Source organism: Trachypithecus francoisi, unplaced genomic scaffold, assembly GCF_009764315.1.
Source record: "Trachypithecus francoisi isolate TF-2019V2 unplaced genomic scaffold, Tfra_2.0 Lachesis_group3, whole genome shotgun sequence".
Classification (NCBI taxonomy): domain Eukaryota; kingdom Metazoa; phylum Chordata; class Mammalia; order Primates; family Cercopithecidae; genus Trachypithecus; species Trachypithecus francoisi.
In genome coordinates this window covers 26,023,952-26,042,537 of record NW_022681468.1, presented here as the reverse complement: position 1 = coordinate 26,042,537, position 18,586 = coordinate 26,023,952, and the positions used below count along the sequence as shown (strand labels likewise).

Sequence of the window (18,586 nt, the reverse complement as noted above, 5' to 3'; positions counted from 1 at the left end):
CCTTCTCTCTCCTTGCTGCCTCTCCCACATTTCTCCTCTTCCAGCCTCCAGGTAAGTTGCCAGCTTCATTGAATCAACTGTTTCTAGCAGCTGCAGTTCCTTTCCCTTTTATTCTCTACCTTTTCAGCTGACCCAGGTGGGCTGCATTTTCTTTAACTGTGATGTTCTCTCGGACCACTCACTCAAGACTACTTCTTCAACCGTAGTCTCTTGTGGAGCAATTTTCCAGACTGCAAACCCCGCTCAGTTTCCAAACTCCTGCACCTGGTTTACATTTGTTTGTCTCTGACAGAAGTTCAAACCCTCCTCCCCCAGTGGAAAGCTCTGGCAAGTAGTTTATTGCTCACCCTGGAAAGCGTGAACTACCTCAGCAGAGATTGATAGTCTCTAGAGGGGCACGGTGGGAAAATTATGAGATTTTGGAGTAGGGTGTCCAACTGTCACACTTTGCTCAGGACAGAGGGAATTCTAAGGATACGGGCTTGCATTTTAAAGCCAGGACAAAAAATGAAAGATTGTCTAAAGAGGGTCTTTCCATGCAGGGTCTTGTTTGGGTAAAAATCATGACATATTAGTTTAGGATTTGGAAGTGAGGAGTTTTAAGATCTTGGGGTATAAACTCTTGCTGCTTTCTGTTGAAGTGTTGATGGTTCTTTGTTTCAAAAACTCTCTGTAATGAACAATAAAGCAATTTGCCTGGGCAAGAGTCTACTGGAATAGTAGTTATGTTAATGAGGACAATGGACCTGTAAGGGTATATTATTATAGACAGTAAGCTGTGTGTGTAGGGAGGACAGGGGTAGGTGATTTCTGTTCTCAGAGTTAACTCCATCCTGTCTTTTCCAAAGTCTGTTTCATAGTCAGTGTCCTTAGTTGAAATATCTAGTTGAAAAAACTAGAGGGCTTTTTCCAATTTTGCAAGAATGTCACAACATCTCCAGTCCCAAGTCCCTGAAGTCTGTTCTAGCTTTCATTGCACTTATGAAAATAGCAATAATAAAAACATTATTTACAGAGTCCTAACTATGTGAAGGCCAAACATAAAATCCCTCATGAATATTATTTAATCTTCACAAGAGCCCCACAAAAGAGGTGTTATTAATTGTTCCTATCTTACAGACAGGAAAACTATGGCTCAAAGAGGCCAAGAAACTTGTCCAAGGTCATATAATCAGAAGTGGCAGAGCCAAGATTCTATCTCAAGTCCATCTGGCTATTCAGAAATAAAAGGGAATGAACTACTAATTCATGTTACAACATGGATGAACCTCACAGACATTATGCTAAATGAAAGAAAGTAGACACAAAAGACTGCCTGTTATATGATTCCATTTGTATGAAATGTCCAGATAAGGCAAATTTATAAAGATAGAACACTGATCAGTGGTTTCTAAGCATAAAGGAGCAAGTGGAGACTAACTGCATATGGGCCTATGGTTACTTTTATCACTGATAGAAATGTTCTAACCTGTGATGATGGTTTCACAGTTATGTAATGTTACTAAAAATCATTGAACTGTATGCCTACATACAATGTTTGAAGTTTATGGAATGTAAATTCTTTTTTAATAAAACTTTAAAAATTACAGAGGTCACATTCTAAGCTTTCTGATTGGCACCGCCAATGACAGGATGCTGGTTCCTTTAGGTGCCATTCCTAAAGAGAAATGCTAAAGGTTTACTGGGTTCTTATATACTTTTCAGGTAAGCATAGGGAATGCCTTAAACTCTTTTAGCCAATCAATCTATGTTGAATATGTTTAATTTAATCAGTGAGAGTTCATTTCTAGCAGTCACTTATTTCTCTAATACTAACTGTGCATTCTTGATCAGCATTTATATAAACCTAAGTATGTAAGTTACTGACACATGATACCACACTATACATGCAGAAGAGTCTTAAATTGCTGACATGACAAAATAAACACAAGCAAACTGTGAAGACGTACCACTTCTGTACATCTGGTATGGTAATGACGGAGCCTCACTGCCCATCTTGCTATGCTGTGATTCAGCATAAAATTCCCTCAACCTCCCACTCCAACACTAATTGTCTTGGCCAGAATACTTACAAAGATATTTGTCTTTAACTCCTCACCAAATCATTGGAGGGTTTTTTTCTTTTTTCTCTAAATCTAAAAGAAAAAAAAAAACTGATACTACAATTAAGAAAAATGCAGCCCATAAATTAAAATGGGTGGAAACCAAGCCAAAGATGCAAGAGAGCTGACCAGCCATTGGGTCCCCATGAGGAGACAGGAGTAGTTTGTTGTTGATGGGACCCCTGGCAGCTACAGTCCCTGTGGTACCACATAATGCAAATTTTTCTCATGAACATTTGTTAAAACTGATTTATGTTGTTTTGTCTTTGATAAGAACAGATACGGATGTAATATAGTGACTGTGTTCCTTGTAACTTATATAGAGAAATTCGAAATACCAGGAGCTTAACTTGCATAGACCCTGATGCCCTCAAAGAGCTCCCCCTCCTAAAGTTCCTGTAAGTATTAAATCCTCTCCCATCCTACTTTTTTGGGGGGGAGGGGGTAAGATTTAATGCTGTTGTCTCCCAGGAATCTCCCTAGGATGATGTGGATTCAGGTTCATTTTAATGGTGTATAGCCTGGGTCAGGGCAAGGTTTCGGGTGAAATGGTCCACATTTTTAAAACCTATTCAAAAGTCAGCACATAGTGCTGGGTCCAGAGACCCGCTCCAAGAAACAGGAGAGAGAAAATGCTATTGTGTATACGTGGTCCTTAAATGTAGTATTTCAGAACAAAACACAACAAAACTCTGAGAGCCAGTTGGTCAATTTTGTTTGAAAAGGGGTATCACAACAGTATTAGAGGGGCTGTTACACGGGAAAGAAAACCACAAAGGGCAAAATGCACTTTTGTGGGGAGCGGAGGGAAAACAGAAGCGACAACAGTTTCAACCTCCCACTTCAGCTGCTGGAGTGGGAGTGATAATCACTCTTCTTATCATTGCTTTGCTTTGATAACACTTATGAGCTGACCATAAGCTCCATGAATACAGGGACCACAACATTTTTTTCTCTGTTGAGTCTTTACTGCCTAGTACAGAGTAAAATGTGTTCAGTGGATGTGTCTGTATGACCTCAGGTCCTCTGGATACCAGGTGGAAGAGTCCTTTTTCGTGCTTGCATGCATTATAAAAATTAGAAAACAAAAACAGTATGAAGAAGAAAAATTTTTAAAAACTTAATCCCAATATCCCAAAATAAGCACTACTAACATTTCAGTTCATCTTCATCCAGACCTTTAAAACAAACTTACGTAATCATAGATACTTTATGAGATACGCCTTTAAGGATGAATAGAGGGTATCTTGAACAAGAATGGGGAGAGATAGAAAAGAAATTTAGCTGGATGGAATAGCATGATAAAGACACAAAGATAGGGATCCACAAAGCTTCTTTGGTGAACTAAAAACAGTTGCTTTTTTTTTTTTTTTTTTTTCTGAAATGGAGTCTTGCTCTGTTGCCCAGGCTGGAGTGCAGAGGTGCGATCTTGGTTCACTGCAACCTCCACCTCATGGGCTCAAGCGATTCTCCTGCCTCAGCCTCCTGAGTAGCTGGGATTATAGGCATGCACCACCATGCCCAGCTAATTTTTGTATTTTTAGTAGAGATGGGGTTGCACCATATTGGCTAGGCTGGTCTCGACCTCCTGACCTCAGGGGATCCACCCGCCTCAGCCTCCCAAAGGGACTACAGGCATGAACCATGGCGCCTAGCCAATAGTTGCACATTGAAGAGGTGAGTGTGAGAGATGCTAGGGGAATAGAAGACACTGATGGGATATGAAGATGAAAGAATGTCTGGAAAGCCATGAAAACATATGGGACAAGACAATCACTCTTCTTATGGACTCTGAGTTTCAAATAATATAATAACCCTTTGATGTGATGATCCCCCACTCTATGCTCTGTGGGGAACATACAGGTTTCTAAGACATTGTCCTTGCCTGCAATCTCGTTGGGGAGATGTGTATGAAATTGAAAAGTGCCCCCCCCACAGAAGAATAATAGAAAGTGACAAAGGAGAGACATACAGTGTTTAGGGGTTGAGGTAGTTAGAGAAGACATCAGAAAGAAGACCCACAGGATGGTTTTAAGGGATTTGTTTGGGGTTTTTGAAGACTAGAAAGGTCTTGGTCTAAGTATATGGACCCACTTGACTCTTGGACCTTTTTTCCTCCTCCTATTCTTCGTGAGCAGCAATTACAATTGAACTAGTTTGTTTACTGTATTTCAAATATACCTTATGGAATCTCACCTCTCTCCTTAGTTATCTGGAATGTCCCTCCCATTTGCTTGTTTTGGGACCTCTGGTTCCTGCTGCCTCTTCAAATCCTATGCCTCTTTTTCTAGAAGGAGTCAAGTCTGAATTTGCCTCAGAAAGTGTATCAATGGATATGGTTTTTCTACCAGAAGACTTTCCCTAAGCCTTACTGGATAGTGTCTAGGTCTCACTCTATGCCATGCCAAATTCTCAAAAAAAAAAAAAAAAAATCTAAATAATTCAAGTAGCTGCAACAAATGTTAAACCAACTAAATCTGGGAGGTATCAGGAGCCTGACAATTTTTGTGTGCATGGTGTTTTATGCATGTCTTTTAATCTTAACATTTTTCTTCAGATGATATAAACTTCGGAAGGTGAAGACATTATCTTTAATTGGTTTCCTTCCTTTTCTGGACACTTTCTTTTTTGAAATAGAGTCTCGCTCTGTCACCCAGGCTGGAGTGCAGTGGTGTGATCTCAGCTCACTGCAACCTCTGCCTCTCAGGTTCAAGCGATTCTCATGCCTCAGCCTCCCAAGTAGCTGGGATTATAGGCATACGTCAACACATGCAGCTAATTTTTGTATTTTTAGTAGAGACAGGGTTTCGCCATGTTGGCCAGGCTGGTCTTGAATTCCTGGACTCAAGTGATCCACCCGCCTTGGCCTCCCAAAGTGTTGGGATTACAGGCGTGAGCCACCATGCAAGGCCCTCTGGACATTTTTTTTTTTTTAATGGTACTGCTATAATGGTACTCTCAGGTCACTGCTGTAGGAAAGCTATTCTTGGCAAAATAATAGCACAATATAATGTAGAGCTTGAAAGATGAAGCTGGCTTAAAGTCATATCTTCCTGTCCCATCCTCTTCTTAGCCCTTCACAAACACACACATAATTTTTTCCAATTAAACAAGAAAATCACACACACACACACACACACACACACACACAAACTGAATTTATATTTCTAGTAATCACAGTTAAAACAATCTCCAGAGTATTCTAATCCAAGCAGATGTATTGACACCAGTGGACTGGATTAATTATTGTGCGTTGGGGGAATATCATCTCATCCAACCATCAGAATTTGCCCATAGTAACTCAGATATTTGGTGAAGAAGTTGGGCGTTTGACTATAGGCTGACTTCAGAACCCATGCTTTCAGCTATTACATTATTCTCCTTCCTATGTGCTGATATTTTTACCTAAATTCTATGCTTTTATTTCCTCTTTTTTCCATTAATTTAGTGGCATTTTCAACACTGGACTTAAAATGTTCCCTGACCTGACCAAAGTTTATTCCACTGATATATTCTTTATACTGTAAGTATGCACACATGCCATGTTTGACAATATTTTGTTTGTCACTGACAAGAACTAGAATACAGTCATGAGGGTTGGTTGAAACTAAGTAAAGCAATTGTTTCAAGGAGTAAGCAGTGATCAGCTGCGACTACACTGGCATGAAGTAAGGCAAGGACTAAGAAATAACCCCTGGCTTTAGCAATGTGGGTTGTTGGTGACTCTGCCAAGAACAGTTCCAGTGGAGTGCTGGTTGGAGTGGGCTCACGGGAGGTTTGGGTAGAGAGAATTAGAAAGAGTTACCATAATTAACTCCTTTGAGAGGTTTTACTATTAAAAGGAGCAGAAAATAGCTCAGTAATTGGAGGATATTGAGTCAGGAGAAAAGATTTTTTGTGTGTGTTTTTGTTTTTAAATGGAAGAAATTATGCAATGTTTCTTTGCCAATGGGAATGGTTGAATAGAAGGAATATTTTATGATAACTATGATACCTTACTTTTCATATAGTTTCAATAGTTTTTTAAATACTTTCCCCACACATGACATTTGCTCCTCTCAGTCACCTTAAAAGGTATAAAACAAAGTTATTGCTTTTCCATTTATGAATGAGGAAACTGAGGAATAGAAACCTCAAGTGAGTTTGCCTGAGCAGTGTCTCAAAGGACAGTCAGGAGTGGTTACTCAAATTACTGCCTGTGACCTTTGATTGGCAGCCATGTGCCCTTTTTCAAAGCTGGTGACAAGGGTCAATTGTCTTACTAATTGTATAGGAATGAAAGCACATAGGGCAGAGAGAATTACAAGTTATGTTTGCATTAAAAAGTCAGCAAAAGGTAGAATGATAAGCTTCAAACTCTTGGGGTTTTGCTAGAAAAGAAAATTGATCATACTTCTTTGCTGCAAACGAGCTCAGTTCAAAATGTAAGCAATATTCCAGAAACTAGGATGGTGTAGAAAGGTTCTCCAGAAGCCTGGCGAAGTTTGGCAAGTGAAGGACATTTTAGAAATACTCATTAAATGAAATCATTTAATCCTTTTATCCTGACCTTCTTAAAGGTCCATGCATGTAGAAAACTCTAGTTTTTGTGGACAAAGTGTTGCAGATTCAGGTGAAGCCTCTGAAATCCATCTGCCTCCCTCGAGATGAGGATTAAGTCAGGGACCTCCACCCACACCTAAAGCTCTCTCGCTTACCCCACACTTGGGCTCCAGGTGCATGTTGTCTAGGACAGCTCTCACCACCTCACCAGACCTCTGAGCCACCAGTGGTTAAGAAGGGTCAGTGAAACTTAAAAAGAAATAAGATTAAGCTATATTGTGTCCTGTTATTTATTTAAGTGTATATGTGCAGCAAGACTCCTGCTCCAGGAGGAAAACATTTTTTCATTAAGTGTTTTTGTCTTCTCACAGTGAAATTACAGACAACCCTTACATGACGTCAATCCCTGTGAATGCTTTTCAGGGACTATGCAATGAAACCTTGACACTGTGAGTATTACCAGTTCTACTCCCTCCATCAACTAAATTCTATTTCGAGCCATTTTCATATGTTTACAGACCATCCAAGAGCCGTACTGCCTTATCATATATACTCTATAGAGTACAAAGTGTTTTACACAATTAAATAAGAGTATTGTCTTGTGGGATGGTACTCTGTAGACTACAAAAGAGTTTAGGTAACAAGATAAGATGATTCCATTAGGGCAGTGGTTGGTACCTGCAGGTTGGCATTCCCATTCTACAGAAGAAGAACTGGGGTTTAAGCAAATTGAAGTGATTTTACCAAGATCACTGAGTTAAAAAAATGTGGTGCCACTAAGGGCTTTAAAATTCTGCACTCGCACTTTTACTCAGTAATCACAAACTGTTATTAAGTTCCCGTAAGGGAATATTACATAGAAAGCACAGTGCTGCTATAGGTCAGCATTTTTCCAGAGCTTGAATGGGGGCAAAGCCCTTTAGATGGTCAAAAATAGATGCTTAATTAGGGATATTCACAAAATGTTCTAAAGGAGAAGATCTAATAGAGGTATAAAGGATAAGTTAATTCTCTAAGCTGGTAGAAAATTCCTCTCTCATTGTATAAGCCACAAAGTAGAGTCAGAGCTACCTCTGCAGGATCTCCTCTCTATTTTCAGGACCACTGCCCCAGTTCAAGCCTGGTGAAGTTTTTGCCTGGATTGTCACCCCAGTTTCATTTCTCTGCTCACACTAAAGTTGGAGTGGGGGTCTTTATCAGATAAAACCTGATGAAATTACTCCCCAGAAAAATGGATCCAACCTTCACAGAGTTCTTCTAAGGGGCTATTTTCTGAGCCATTCCTAGTTTATCAATTTGGGCCCAGTGAAGTTGCCTTGACTTCTGGGAAAAGTCGAGACTAGCCTGGGCAACATGGTGAAACCTCATTTCTACAACAAATACAAAAATTAGCCAGGCATGGTGGCACATGCCTGTAGTCCCAGCTATTTGAGAGGCTGAGGTGGGAGAATGGCTTAAGCCGAGGGATTCAAGGCTGCAGGGAGCCGTGATTGAGCCACTGTACTCCAGCCTGGGTGACAGAGTGAGAGACCCTGTCTCAAAAAAAAAAAAGAAAAGAAAAAAAATCCATAAGAGGACGTGGTCTATCTACTTTCTTAAATTCATCTATGAGGTTTAATTTAATTCAGCCCATTACCCTTAAATATTTAATCTATGATAAGCTCGGAGGATAAAAAGATGGATAAAATACAAAGGTGAAATAACATTTAAATATTAATGAAAAAATAAAAACATGCACATTTAGATGAATGTCTTTCAAAATGTTTATCTTAAGAGACTGCAGTTGCTCCTCCACTATTGATATTGGTTAACTGTAACCTCAAATCCCTTTTTCTGAATGTATATGGAATATTCTTTTAAAATCTTTAATGGTAACAAGTTTGTTACTCAAAGCAAATATGATTCTGAGAAAAAGCTTAAATATACTAGGAGCTAAGTCGGGAGAATGGGCATTTACACTGAGAAATATTATCTTGTTTCCAACAACTCGTACTGGAAAATTTTCTCGTGGGATACATATGTGGGACCTGAAACACCTTTATGCACATTTATGACACCAAAGAAATATAGTCCAACTCTCCAGAAACAGGCCAGCACCACTGCTCACCAGTCACTGATTTCTCTTCTCTCTGTTGGTTGTAGGAAGCTGTACAACAATGGCTTTACTTCAATCCAAGGATATGCTTTCAATGGGACAAAGCTGGATGCTGTGTAAGTCAAGGGTAGCCATGAAAACTGTCACTTCTCCTTACCCTAAGAAGAACCATCCAATGGGGCAGAATTCTGTTGAGAGATAGGTTCTACCAGAGCATCTTCCATCCCAGGGTTAGTGTGACTAATATGGAAATGAGGTCAAGGAACTTGGCAGGGGCCCACTTTAGTGGACACTTACATTAGCTCCAATGGTAAGTTCCAAAGCTTTTCTCCCTGATGTGTGTGTGTGTGTGTGTGTGTGTGTGTGTGTGTGTGTGTGTAAATGTTCATCTATTATGTACATGAAGTAAAAGGGTATCTTTAATGAAGCTCAAAGCTGTTCAGAAAATAAGGTGATTTCTCTTTTAGTCCTTTCTGACATGTTTTTGGGAAAGATGTCAGTTTATATTTGATTCACTCAGAAATAGCTAAAAAATAATATCCAACTTTTGCCTTTTCAAAAAATAAATAATTCTGGGAACAGCTGAAACAGCAAACAACAGACTTTGTGTTTGATGTGTTTTATAACACTTTTTGAGTATTTCTTTACAAATGATACATTTTTTCTATTTCACCTTTTTCTGTTTGTTGTTTTTTTCAAATTTACATGCTCATTTTTGGTAGTGTTTTGTTATGTATTCTTTTTTTAATTCTATTTTTTTCACTTTAAACATTTCATACATAGTAATTTTATATTCCAGAAGTGATCCCTGCAAAATCTGAAGGACTTGAGACTTGAAATCTGTTGTGTACAGGGCTTCTCAAACTTTCCTGGGCATCAGACCCTCTGAGGGGTCTTGTCAAAATACGTAGTCTGATTCCATAGCTTTGGATTTGGCCTCAGGATTCTGTATTTCTAACCAACTCCCAGGTGATGCCAACACTGCTGTTCATAGACCACATTTTAAGTAGCAAGGGTGAGGTCAATAAGCTGTCTAACCCTATACAGTGGCTCTGGATGGAGAAGAACATGCATGTAGATTAAGTGATTTTGGTTGATGTTCTGGTTTAGGGGTTAGGTGGTAGGTTCTGGAACAATTTCATTTTTAAGTGGTAAATGGTAAAAAAAATGTTTGAACTCATTACACGGAGGCAAGGCTCCCTGAGTTCTGTTGAAGTGAAGTCTCACTCTTTGCCAGCTTTTGTGCTTCCTACCAGTCTCCATGAAATGAGGAGTTACAGTACCATTCTCTCGATTGTCTGGTTGTGGAGTCATAATGGTTCATTTCCATTATCTTTTTTAATACATTAATTATAGGTGAAGTCTAAAAAGACTCGATAGAGTAAGGTGATACCCCCTCAAATTTATTTACAGAATTGGAGAGACCCTCCTTCCATCTTAACTTTATGATACTAACTTCTTACAATCTTTCATCTACTTTTCAACATATTTATTAGACACTTGGAATGTACCAGGCCCTGTGCCATTCACTGGGAAAACAAAGATGAACAGGAGCCATGTGCTCCCTGCCCACACTGAGCATACATTCTGGTGGGGTCAGCTCAAGGGCAGTAATATCAAAGGTCAAAGTACATTAGGGAGAAGTGTACCCAGTCCAAAATATACATCTCAGATAGAAAATAACTGAAGCCTAAATATTGAATAACATTGCCTTCCTTCTTTGGAGATACAAGCTAGATTTTTTTTCTAGATTTATCCCATCGTTTTTTAAATCATTATTAAAATTAATGTTTTAGAAATGAATTACCCTGTATTCCAGGTTTCAAGTTCTTTTCCTAATCCAGCATTCTGGAAAGGTGGTATTTGATTTTAATATTGTATGAATTTCACCAAATATTTTCCTCTTTGATTCAACTATTCTAGAAAGCTATGACTCTCAGGGTGATGATCTTCAAATTCAAATTTTCTATGAATGGAGAATGGAGACTTCTTAAAATAATGAAGATAGTTTGTAGGTACTTAGGGTTTAAAGATTTCAGATGACTGTCACAGTTCTAGACAAAGAGTACATCAAAAGTTTAGTTAGCATTAAGGCAACAAAGACTCATATTAGCAAGGGTAGGGATAGGAGATAGTAAGAAATCTTCAACCAGGGAAACCAGAGCTGTTAATATGGCTCCTGAATTCAGTGTGTTCAGCTGACTCTTGCCTGAACTAAAACTGCCTTTCCAGAATGGTGGATTAGAAAAAGAACCTGAAACCTGGGATATAGGGTAATTTATTTCTAAAACATTCATTTTTCCGCAAGCAAAAGATTTTGGAGCTCAAGATAAGAATCTATGCTTCAAATTATCTGCCTGTTTTTCCTGCCATATTTAGTCATTGGAAGATATGACCCTCAAACATTATCATTTATTAAAGATAAAGAATAAAATTCAGACCTTAAGGTCCACAGGACGTCACCCCAACATGGGACACGACCACACACACCGCCACACTCACTCAGACTGTCATCATCTAGACACACCAAGGAACCTGACATGCACATCTTTGGGGTGTGGGAGGAAATTGGAATACCTGGAGAAAACCCACACAGACATGGGGAAGGTGTGCACACTTCACACAAACAGTAGCCCCAGTCTGGAAAGGATTTTTTTTTTTAATTAAAAGTAAGCAGGCTGGGCGCAGTGGCTCACGCCTGTAATCCCAGCACTTTGGGAGGCTGAGGCGGGCGGATCAGAAAGTCAGGAGATCGAGACCATCCTGGCTAACATGGAGAAACCCAGTCTCTACTAAAATACAAAAAATTAGCCAGGCATGTTGGTGGGTGTCTGTAGTCCCAGCTACTCGGGAGGCTGAGGCAGGAGAACGGCGTGAACCCAGTAGGCGGAGATTGCAGTGAGCGGAGATAGTGCCACTGCACTCCAGCCTGGGCAACAGAGCAAGACTCTGTCTCAAAGGAAAAAAAAAAAACAAAAAACTAAACAATAGTGAATGAGACAATATTATTAGAGGATATGCTGTATATATAGAGACTCTCTGTACCTTCACACCAGCTTTCTCCTCAGACCATATCATGGATTCTGTGGGAGGCTTAGCTGACAGCAGAGATATTCTGTCAGTGACAATGGATTTTCAATTCACTGGTGCCATGACTTACTGTCTAACTATCTCTTGAAACACAGGAAAGAAATCAGTGTACTATTTCACAATACTTTCTTGACATTTTTATGTTAAGTATTAAAGTTATTTGGAAGAGTTTAACAAATGTGGAAACTATTTCTTTGTTAAGAATCTTTTGTGTCTTGGTTTCTAAAAGTCTAGATCGGGGTCAGCAAACTTTTTCTGGGAAGAAAATATTTGGGGCTTTATGGGACATATGGTCTTAGTTGTACTACTTAAGTCTGCCTTTGTAGTGTGAAAGCAGCCATAGACAACATATAAACAAATGAGCATGGTTATGTTCCAATAAAACTTTATTTACCAAAACAAGGACAAGGCAGGATTTGACTGAAAGGTCATAGTTTGTAGACCTCTGGATAAAAGCATTCAGTGAGGATGACTATTGTGTGGCAAAATATGTAGTCTGTTTCTCTGATTTTCTGGTAAAGGTTAAAGTGCAAGCGTGGGATCAAGATAAAAAGTATCTGGATTAAAATATTTGTCATTAGAAAGTACAGATCCAATCATAATAGAAAACAAAGATTTTTTTTAATCAGTATTTTGAATCTAAGCTGGAAACTGCCCCTGTTATAAAACAAGGCTCCATCATTCTACCCTAAGTTTCTGATTCCTAGTCAATAGAAATTTATTCTTTCCTAGATTTAAGCACTTCAGTAAAAGGTATCATGTAAATCCAATGTAAAATCAAAATGATGGTTGTGATAAGGAGCCCTGGGACTGGAGGAAGACAAGGATTGAGCTATAGGTGAAAGAAAGAGAGGTCAAGGTTCCATAGTAATAATAAAATAGTATTCACATTGTGTTTTTAACATAGGGATATTGCTTTTGGTCTCAGTGCTAATTGTGATTTTAAACTGAGGCAAACACATCAATCTCCTATAATTATCTTAATAGTGTTCAAGGATTGCACATGACATGTTAGCAATTTGGTGATTTATCTAGAAGTTTGTCCAGATATCATTAGGTTCTCATTTAAACAATGTGTCATCCAAAAGAGTAATCATCCCCCATCATTCCACTTCATGACAATTTACTGAAATTAGCAGATTGATCTCATTTACACTCATTTTTTAAAATGTAACTGAATAATACAATTACAGCCAAGTTGGACAAATTCCACATTGAGTGCAAGTGCTGATGCTGCAGCAGCAGTCAAGTAATTAGTTAGGATTTCATGAAAATGATGGCAGATGTGTAAAAGCACGTTGTCCTATGACTTCCTATGGTGCCAAGAACGCTGTCATCACTCAGAGGTGAAATTAATAATAATACAAGCATCCCTTGCTCAACAGAAGTTGAACTGTACTTGGTCACAAGTTAAGTCACACATTCATTGTTTGGAATCACTTTTGCATCCTCTTTCCACACAATCTGCATGAGGATATGTTGCTTCTCACAGAACGTCTGATTCCCTGTATCACATTTCCTTTCGTCAAACTCTAGAAACTAGCTACTATCTGACAGTAAAAATTTAGGCAGGAATAAAAATGCCATTTTGACGTGCTAAGAGCCCACCAATACACTGATTATTATAAACAGAGTCAACACAATTAATGCACTAATTAGCATCATGCATTAGGTGATTCGAAGTAAAATACCACATCTTGGCACACTGGGAAAAGACAATGATAGAGAAGATTATAGGATTAAGAAGGCTATTATTTATCATGGGTTAAGTATTTGAACAGCTTGCAGGATATACTCTAAGGCTGACTTTTCCCTCTGCCTATTCAAAGCTTGAGTATTTTCTCACGGGTTATACTTACAAACAGGTGTCCTGATTTCTGCTACAAAAGGATTTCCATAGAGCAATCCAGCTTCTCTTTAAACTAACATGAGAGGTAGGCACGGGGTCCCTTTAATTTTCTGAATTACCAACGCTGTGGGAGGAAAACATGGTTCCCCACAGAAGTGTTCCCATGAGAGTATCACAACATAATCAGGGGCCAGCCCAAGTTCCCCCTAAAGGGACTGTGGAGGCACAGGCTGAAATCCCATCTTGGAGCTGAAATGTATCCTAAAACTCCCCAGAAAACCAAGTTCAGCAGCAATAGCAAATTCTCTTGCCACGGCATCACACTCCTCTCTCCGGCATCGATCACATCTTTCTAAACCTGGTGTAGAGGGTGCCTCTTTCTAGGAGTCACCCAACAATCGGGCTTTCATTCCTTCCTCCAGCAAGTCTTTATTGAATGGCCACTATGTGCCAAGAGTGAGTCCAACAGAAAAGGGTGTACATATACACACATATTGTACACTTAATATACATAATACTGAGTTTGTCAATTGAATATTTTCCTCAGCTGATTCCTCACCACCTTCATTTTCCTGACTGCATTGGTCTTCCCTAACTGTGAACTATTCACAGTCTTAAATCAGGGCAGGGCTTCTTAACTCCCTGTATGGAAAAGTTGACATCTCTTTTCTCAGAAGAACTTCATTTCTTCCAACAGGTTCTCAAAGAGGAATAAGCCCCAAGCAGTGAAAATCTGTTGAACACATAGAGTGTAGCCATGTCTATCTTATTCTTAAAGGAAATACCAGTTCTTGTCTCATAAGCCCTTTCCAGTATAAATATTTAGAAACCCTGACTTTCAAAAAGTATTTCCTTTCATCTCTTACTACAAGCCTTTTGAGTCTCTTTAAAGCTACTTTATGTTCATCTTCTCCTTGCAAGGGGTAGTTTTTATTATCATTCCCCTCTAAAATAATCACTGTCTAGAGTAGGCTAACCAGAGAGCCTACCAAGATTTGTGAATGATTTATCCAAGCTGGGTACAGATGTGGATTTCAGAAGAATCAAGGTAAGTCATGGTCAAGGAATCAGTTTAACTAGACTGATAATCCCAGGAAATGTCATGTGATAAATGAGGTTGATGGAAGCACTTTCTTCCTGGATATCAAGGCTTCTGTATATGTATTTTCCCTCCCCACTCTCTTGACTTCAGGTGGAAGGCAAGAGCAGCAAGCTGAAGCAAGGTTAAAAAGCTAAATGAGGCAGCCCTCAAATCTGCTGAAGGCAGAGTGATGGTTTCACTTTTAAGCATCTAATTATCTCTAAGAGGTAAAGTACCCAAACAGCCATGCTGGTTTTAGAGAGCACAGTCTCCGGAAGTGTCCGTTCATCTCCGTTCAGCTTGGCCGGGGCTCCTCGGCATCCTCCTCCTCCCCTCCTGGACTCTGGCTGGCTTTTCCAGTCTGAAGTCTTCTGCAGAGTTTCTGGTAAACTGCAATGCTTATCAACCAGGCTCTTTATCCTCAGGAGCATATTAAATATCACATGAAAACACTGCAGAATTGGACAAGCAATAATTTAGTTTTACAATAATTTCTAATGATTAGAAAGAACAAGCTGAATTTCACTTGCAGCAGTTAGAGATGAAGAGGAAAAACTGAGATGAGTTCACCGGCTCTTACTTGATTTTCAACAGCCTGGGAACAGAATGTGATCTGTAAGCTGCATTGTCCAGAGAATACAAAAAGGGATGCAAGCCATGCAGCCCTTGTACTGAACTTAGTTGTCTTTTTACAAAATCATGCTGTTCAATATCTTCTCTGCAGTTGTTGTTTTTTTCCAAGGTGGATTTTGCCCACACCAGGTGTCACTGACCAAAGGAATTCCATGGACATAGTGGGTTAAAGGAGAGTCCAACAATGATCAAGTGAGGACTGTGATTGAAGCCACTGGGCAGGCACAGATTGGCTGCTTAGTCAGGTCTCTGAATGTATTTGAGACTTATTGACTCTCCCTGTGTCACACTTAACAATGCCCTGAATACTGGGTCTTCAGCCCAGAAGAGGCCAAGTTTGGGCTATACCCTTGAGGTGTTTGTAAACCAGATGCCTCAAAAATCACTACTTCAGGAAGAACAGTTGGTCAAATGCCACCACACCATAAGCCAAGTCTTCTATTGTTTCACTCTTCATTATTATTATTATTATTTATTTATTTTTTATTTATTTATTTATATTTTTTTTTTTGAGAGCGGAGTCTCGCTGTGTCGCCCAGGCTGGAGTGCAGTGGCGCGATCTTGGCTCACTGCAAGCTCCGCCTCCCGGATTCCCGCCATTCCCCTGCCTCAGCCTCCGAGTAGCTGGGACTACAGGCGCCCGCCACCGCGCCCGGCTAGTTTTTTTATTTTTTATTTTTAGTAGAGACGGGGTTTCACCGTGTTAGCCAGGAGGGTCTCGATCTCCTGACCTCGTGATCCACCCGCCTCGGCCTCCCAAAGTGCTGGGATTACAGGCTTGAGCCACCGCGCCCGGCCTCATTATTTTTTCTTTAAAGCCATCATCTGTGTCACCCTAAGAGTTTAACACTGCCCATTTTACTGTCTTGATGAAAAAGTATATTGATTTATTTTCTACTCATTCACACATTCATCCAACAAATAGTTATAAAGATGGTGAACTTGGCACTGGGTAGACATAGAACTTTCATTCTGGTTGGGGACACAAACAATAAAGTAAATAAGTAAATAAACAAGGTAATAATTATGGATTGTGATAATGCTGTGAAAGAAATAAAGAGTTTATGGAGGCAAAATGGTAATGAGTACCTTAGATTAGGTAGTTCTCAATTTCCATTTAAGAAGAAAATTGGACTGGCGTGGTGGCTCATGCCTGTAATCCCAGCACTTTGGGAGGCCGAGTCAGGCAGATCAGTTGAGGTCAGGAGTTCGAGACCAGCCTGGCCAACATGGTGAAATCCTGTATCTACTAAAAGTACAAAAATTAGCTGGATGTGGTGGCAAGTGCCTGTAGTCCCAGTTACTCAGGAGGCTGAAGCAGAAGAATCGCCTGAACCCAGAAGATTGTAGTGAGCAGAGATCATGCCACTGCATTCCAGACTAGGCGACAGAGTGAGACTCCATCTCAAAAAAAAAAAAGAAAAAGAAAATTGAAAGACCCAAAAATATATACCAATTTATGACATGTCATTTTGTGGAGTCCCAGCACTTATGCATCATTTAGTGATTCCCTCATCCTGCCCAGAAAGAAGAGACTTTTTCAGCACTGGTGACTGGTAACTCTTCTTCCTCCCATGGCTCCAATGAAGACTCATGCCTGGGTCCAGTTAACCAGGAGGGAAGTTTCTCTGTGAGGGCTCTGGAGAAGAAATCTTTCTGACGGAAGGCTTAATATTATTATTAACCATTACCCTTAAAAATGTTCCACCATGAAGAGCAGACCCCAGAAGCAGAATAATGGAAGCATTAGCCATATCTAAGCAGACTTTCTAAGGGTCTCTGCTGTATTCCTTTGCATCAACAGGTGGCCACTCGCTGATGTTTAAGTGGACTAGGTTATGTTGTGAGTTATTCTAAATGTATAAATTGGGAGCATTTGTAACAAGGATATATATGTGCTATGCTTCTTTTTAGATAATTTTGTTGTGTAATAAAGTTATGGGGAAACGGCCAGTTTCAAAATCCTTGGACACTTTTACCCATTTGGAGGGAATTTTATTTCAAAATCACTTTGTAACTTAAATTGCTCCAAAACTATTTTACCCTCTAATGCCCGGTGTGTTTTTAAAATGGCAAGGCCAATGTGCCCATCAAAGCTCTTCCGTGGAAGGTCAATGAGATTACACAGTAATCTCAAGCCACTGGGAAGGCACAGATTGGCTGCTTTAGCATCTTAGCCAGGTCCCTGAATGTATTTGAGACTTATTGACTCTCCCTGTGTCACACTTAACAATGCCCTGGATACTGGATGTTCAGCCACTACCAGAAGAGGCCAAGTTTGGGCTATACCTGGCACAAAGAAGATTACACAGTAATCTCATAAACACTCCTCATACGCACTATTGGGTTGTCAGATCAAATACAGGGCACCCAGTAAAAATTGAATTTCAGATCAACAACAGATAACTTTTAATATAAATATTTTTTAAATTGCATGGGGAATATTTTTACTAAAAAATTATTCATTGTTTATCTGAAACTCAAATTTAACTGGCATCTTGTATTTTTATTTGCTAAATCTGACACCCTTACCCAAAGAAAAGATCTGAATCTCTGACAATCCTCAGCATCACTCACCACCCTCACCATCTTCATTCCATTCCTGATTTAAGCCTAGTCTTCTAAATTAAATGGGAATACTAATTAATACTAAGAAACAAAATTTGGTATTAAAGAGGATTGGCATTAAAAAGGACTAAAAAATACAATTGCCACTGGCCTGGAAAATAGGGAATTAAAGCAACTTTTAAGAAATTTAGGTATGCAAATTAGATCATAAACATGCTCATTTTCAAAAACTTCTGCCATAATTAATGTGTATAAACTTTATACAATTGAAACCTAGAATGTTTTAAGTGCTTAACCCAGAAGAAGATAAAGTATCTTCTAAATTCTTGAAATCAGTCAATACTATGGTCACATTTTATTCTGATATTTGTACTAATTTGGTGTGATTTCTTAAAATCACCTAATTCATTCTCTCTCTCTCTCTCTCTCTTTCTCTCTCTCTCTCTAGTTACCTAAACAAGAACAAATACCTGACAGTTATTGACAAAGATGCATTTGGAGGAGTATACAGTGGACCAAGCTTGCTGTGAGTCAGACATGCAAAACAATATTTTAGTCTTTTTTTTTTTTACTTTTTTGGAATAGATGGAGACATCAGGGGAGAACCTTATGTTCGGGGTAGAGAA

At 39.3% G+C, this 18,586-nt stretch overlaps 1 protein-coding gene across 2 annotated transcripts in view; it reads left to right on the top strand.

Annotated features, from left to right (window-relative positions):
* Window positions 1–18,586, top strand: part of TSHR (thyroid stimulating hormone receptor) — a 171,947-nt gene that overhangs the window by 124,138 nt on the left and 29,223 nt on the right. For both annotated transcript variants that reach the window (XM_033187246.1, XM_033187247.1), the window contains exons 4-8: window positions 2,426–2,500; window positions 5,551–5,625; window positions 7,016–7,093; window positions 8,787–8,855; window positions 18,409–18,486. In XM_033187246.1, coding sequence (XP_033043137.1) covers window positions 2,426–2,500; window positions 5,551–5,625; window positions 7,016–7,093; window positions 8,787–8,855; window positions 18,409–18,486 — 375 coding nt within the window. The remainder of the gene's footprint in view (window positions 1–2,425; window positions 2,501–5,550; window positions 5,626–7,015; window positions 7,094–8,786; window positions 8,856–18,408; window positions 18,487–18,586) is intronic.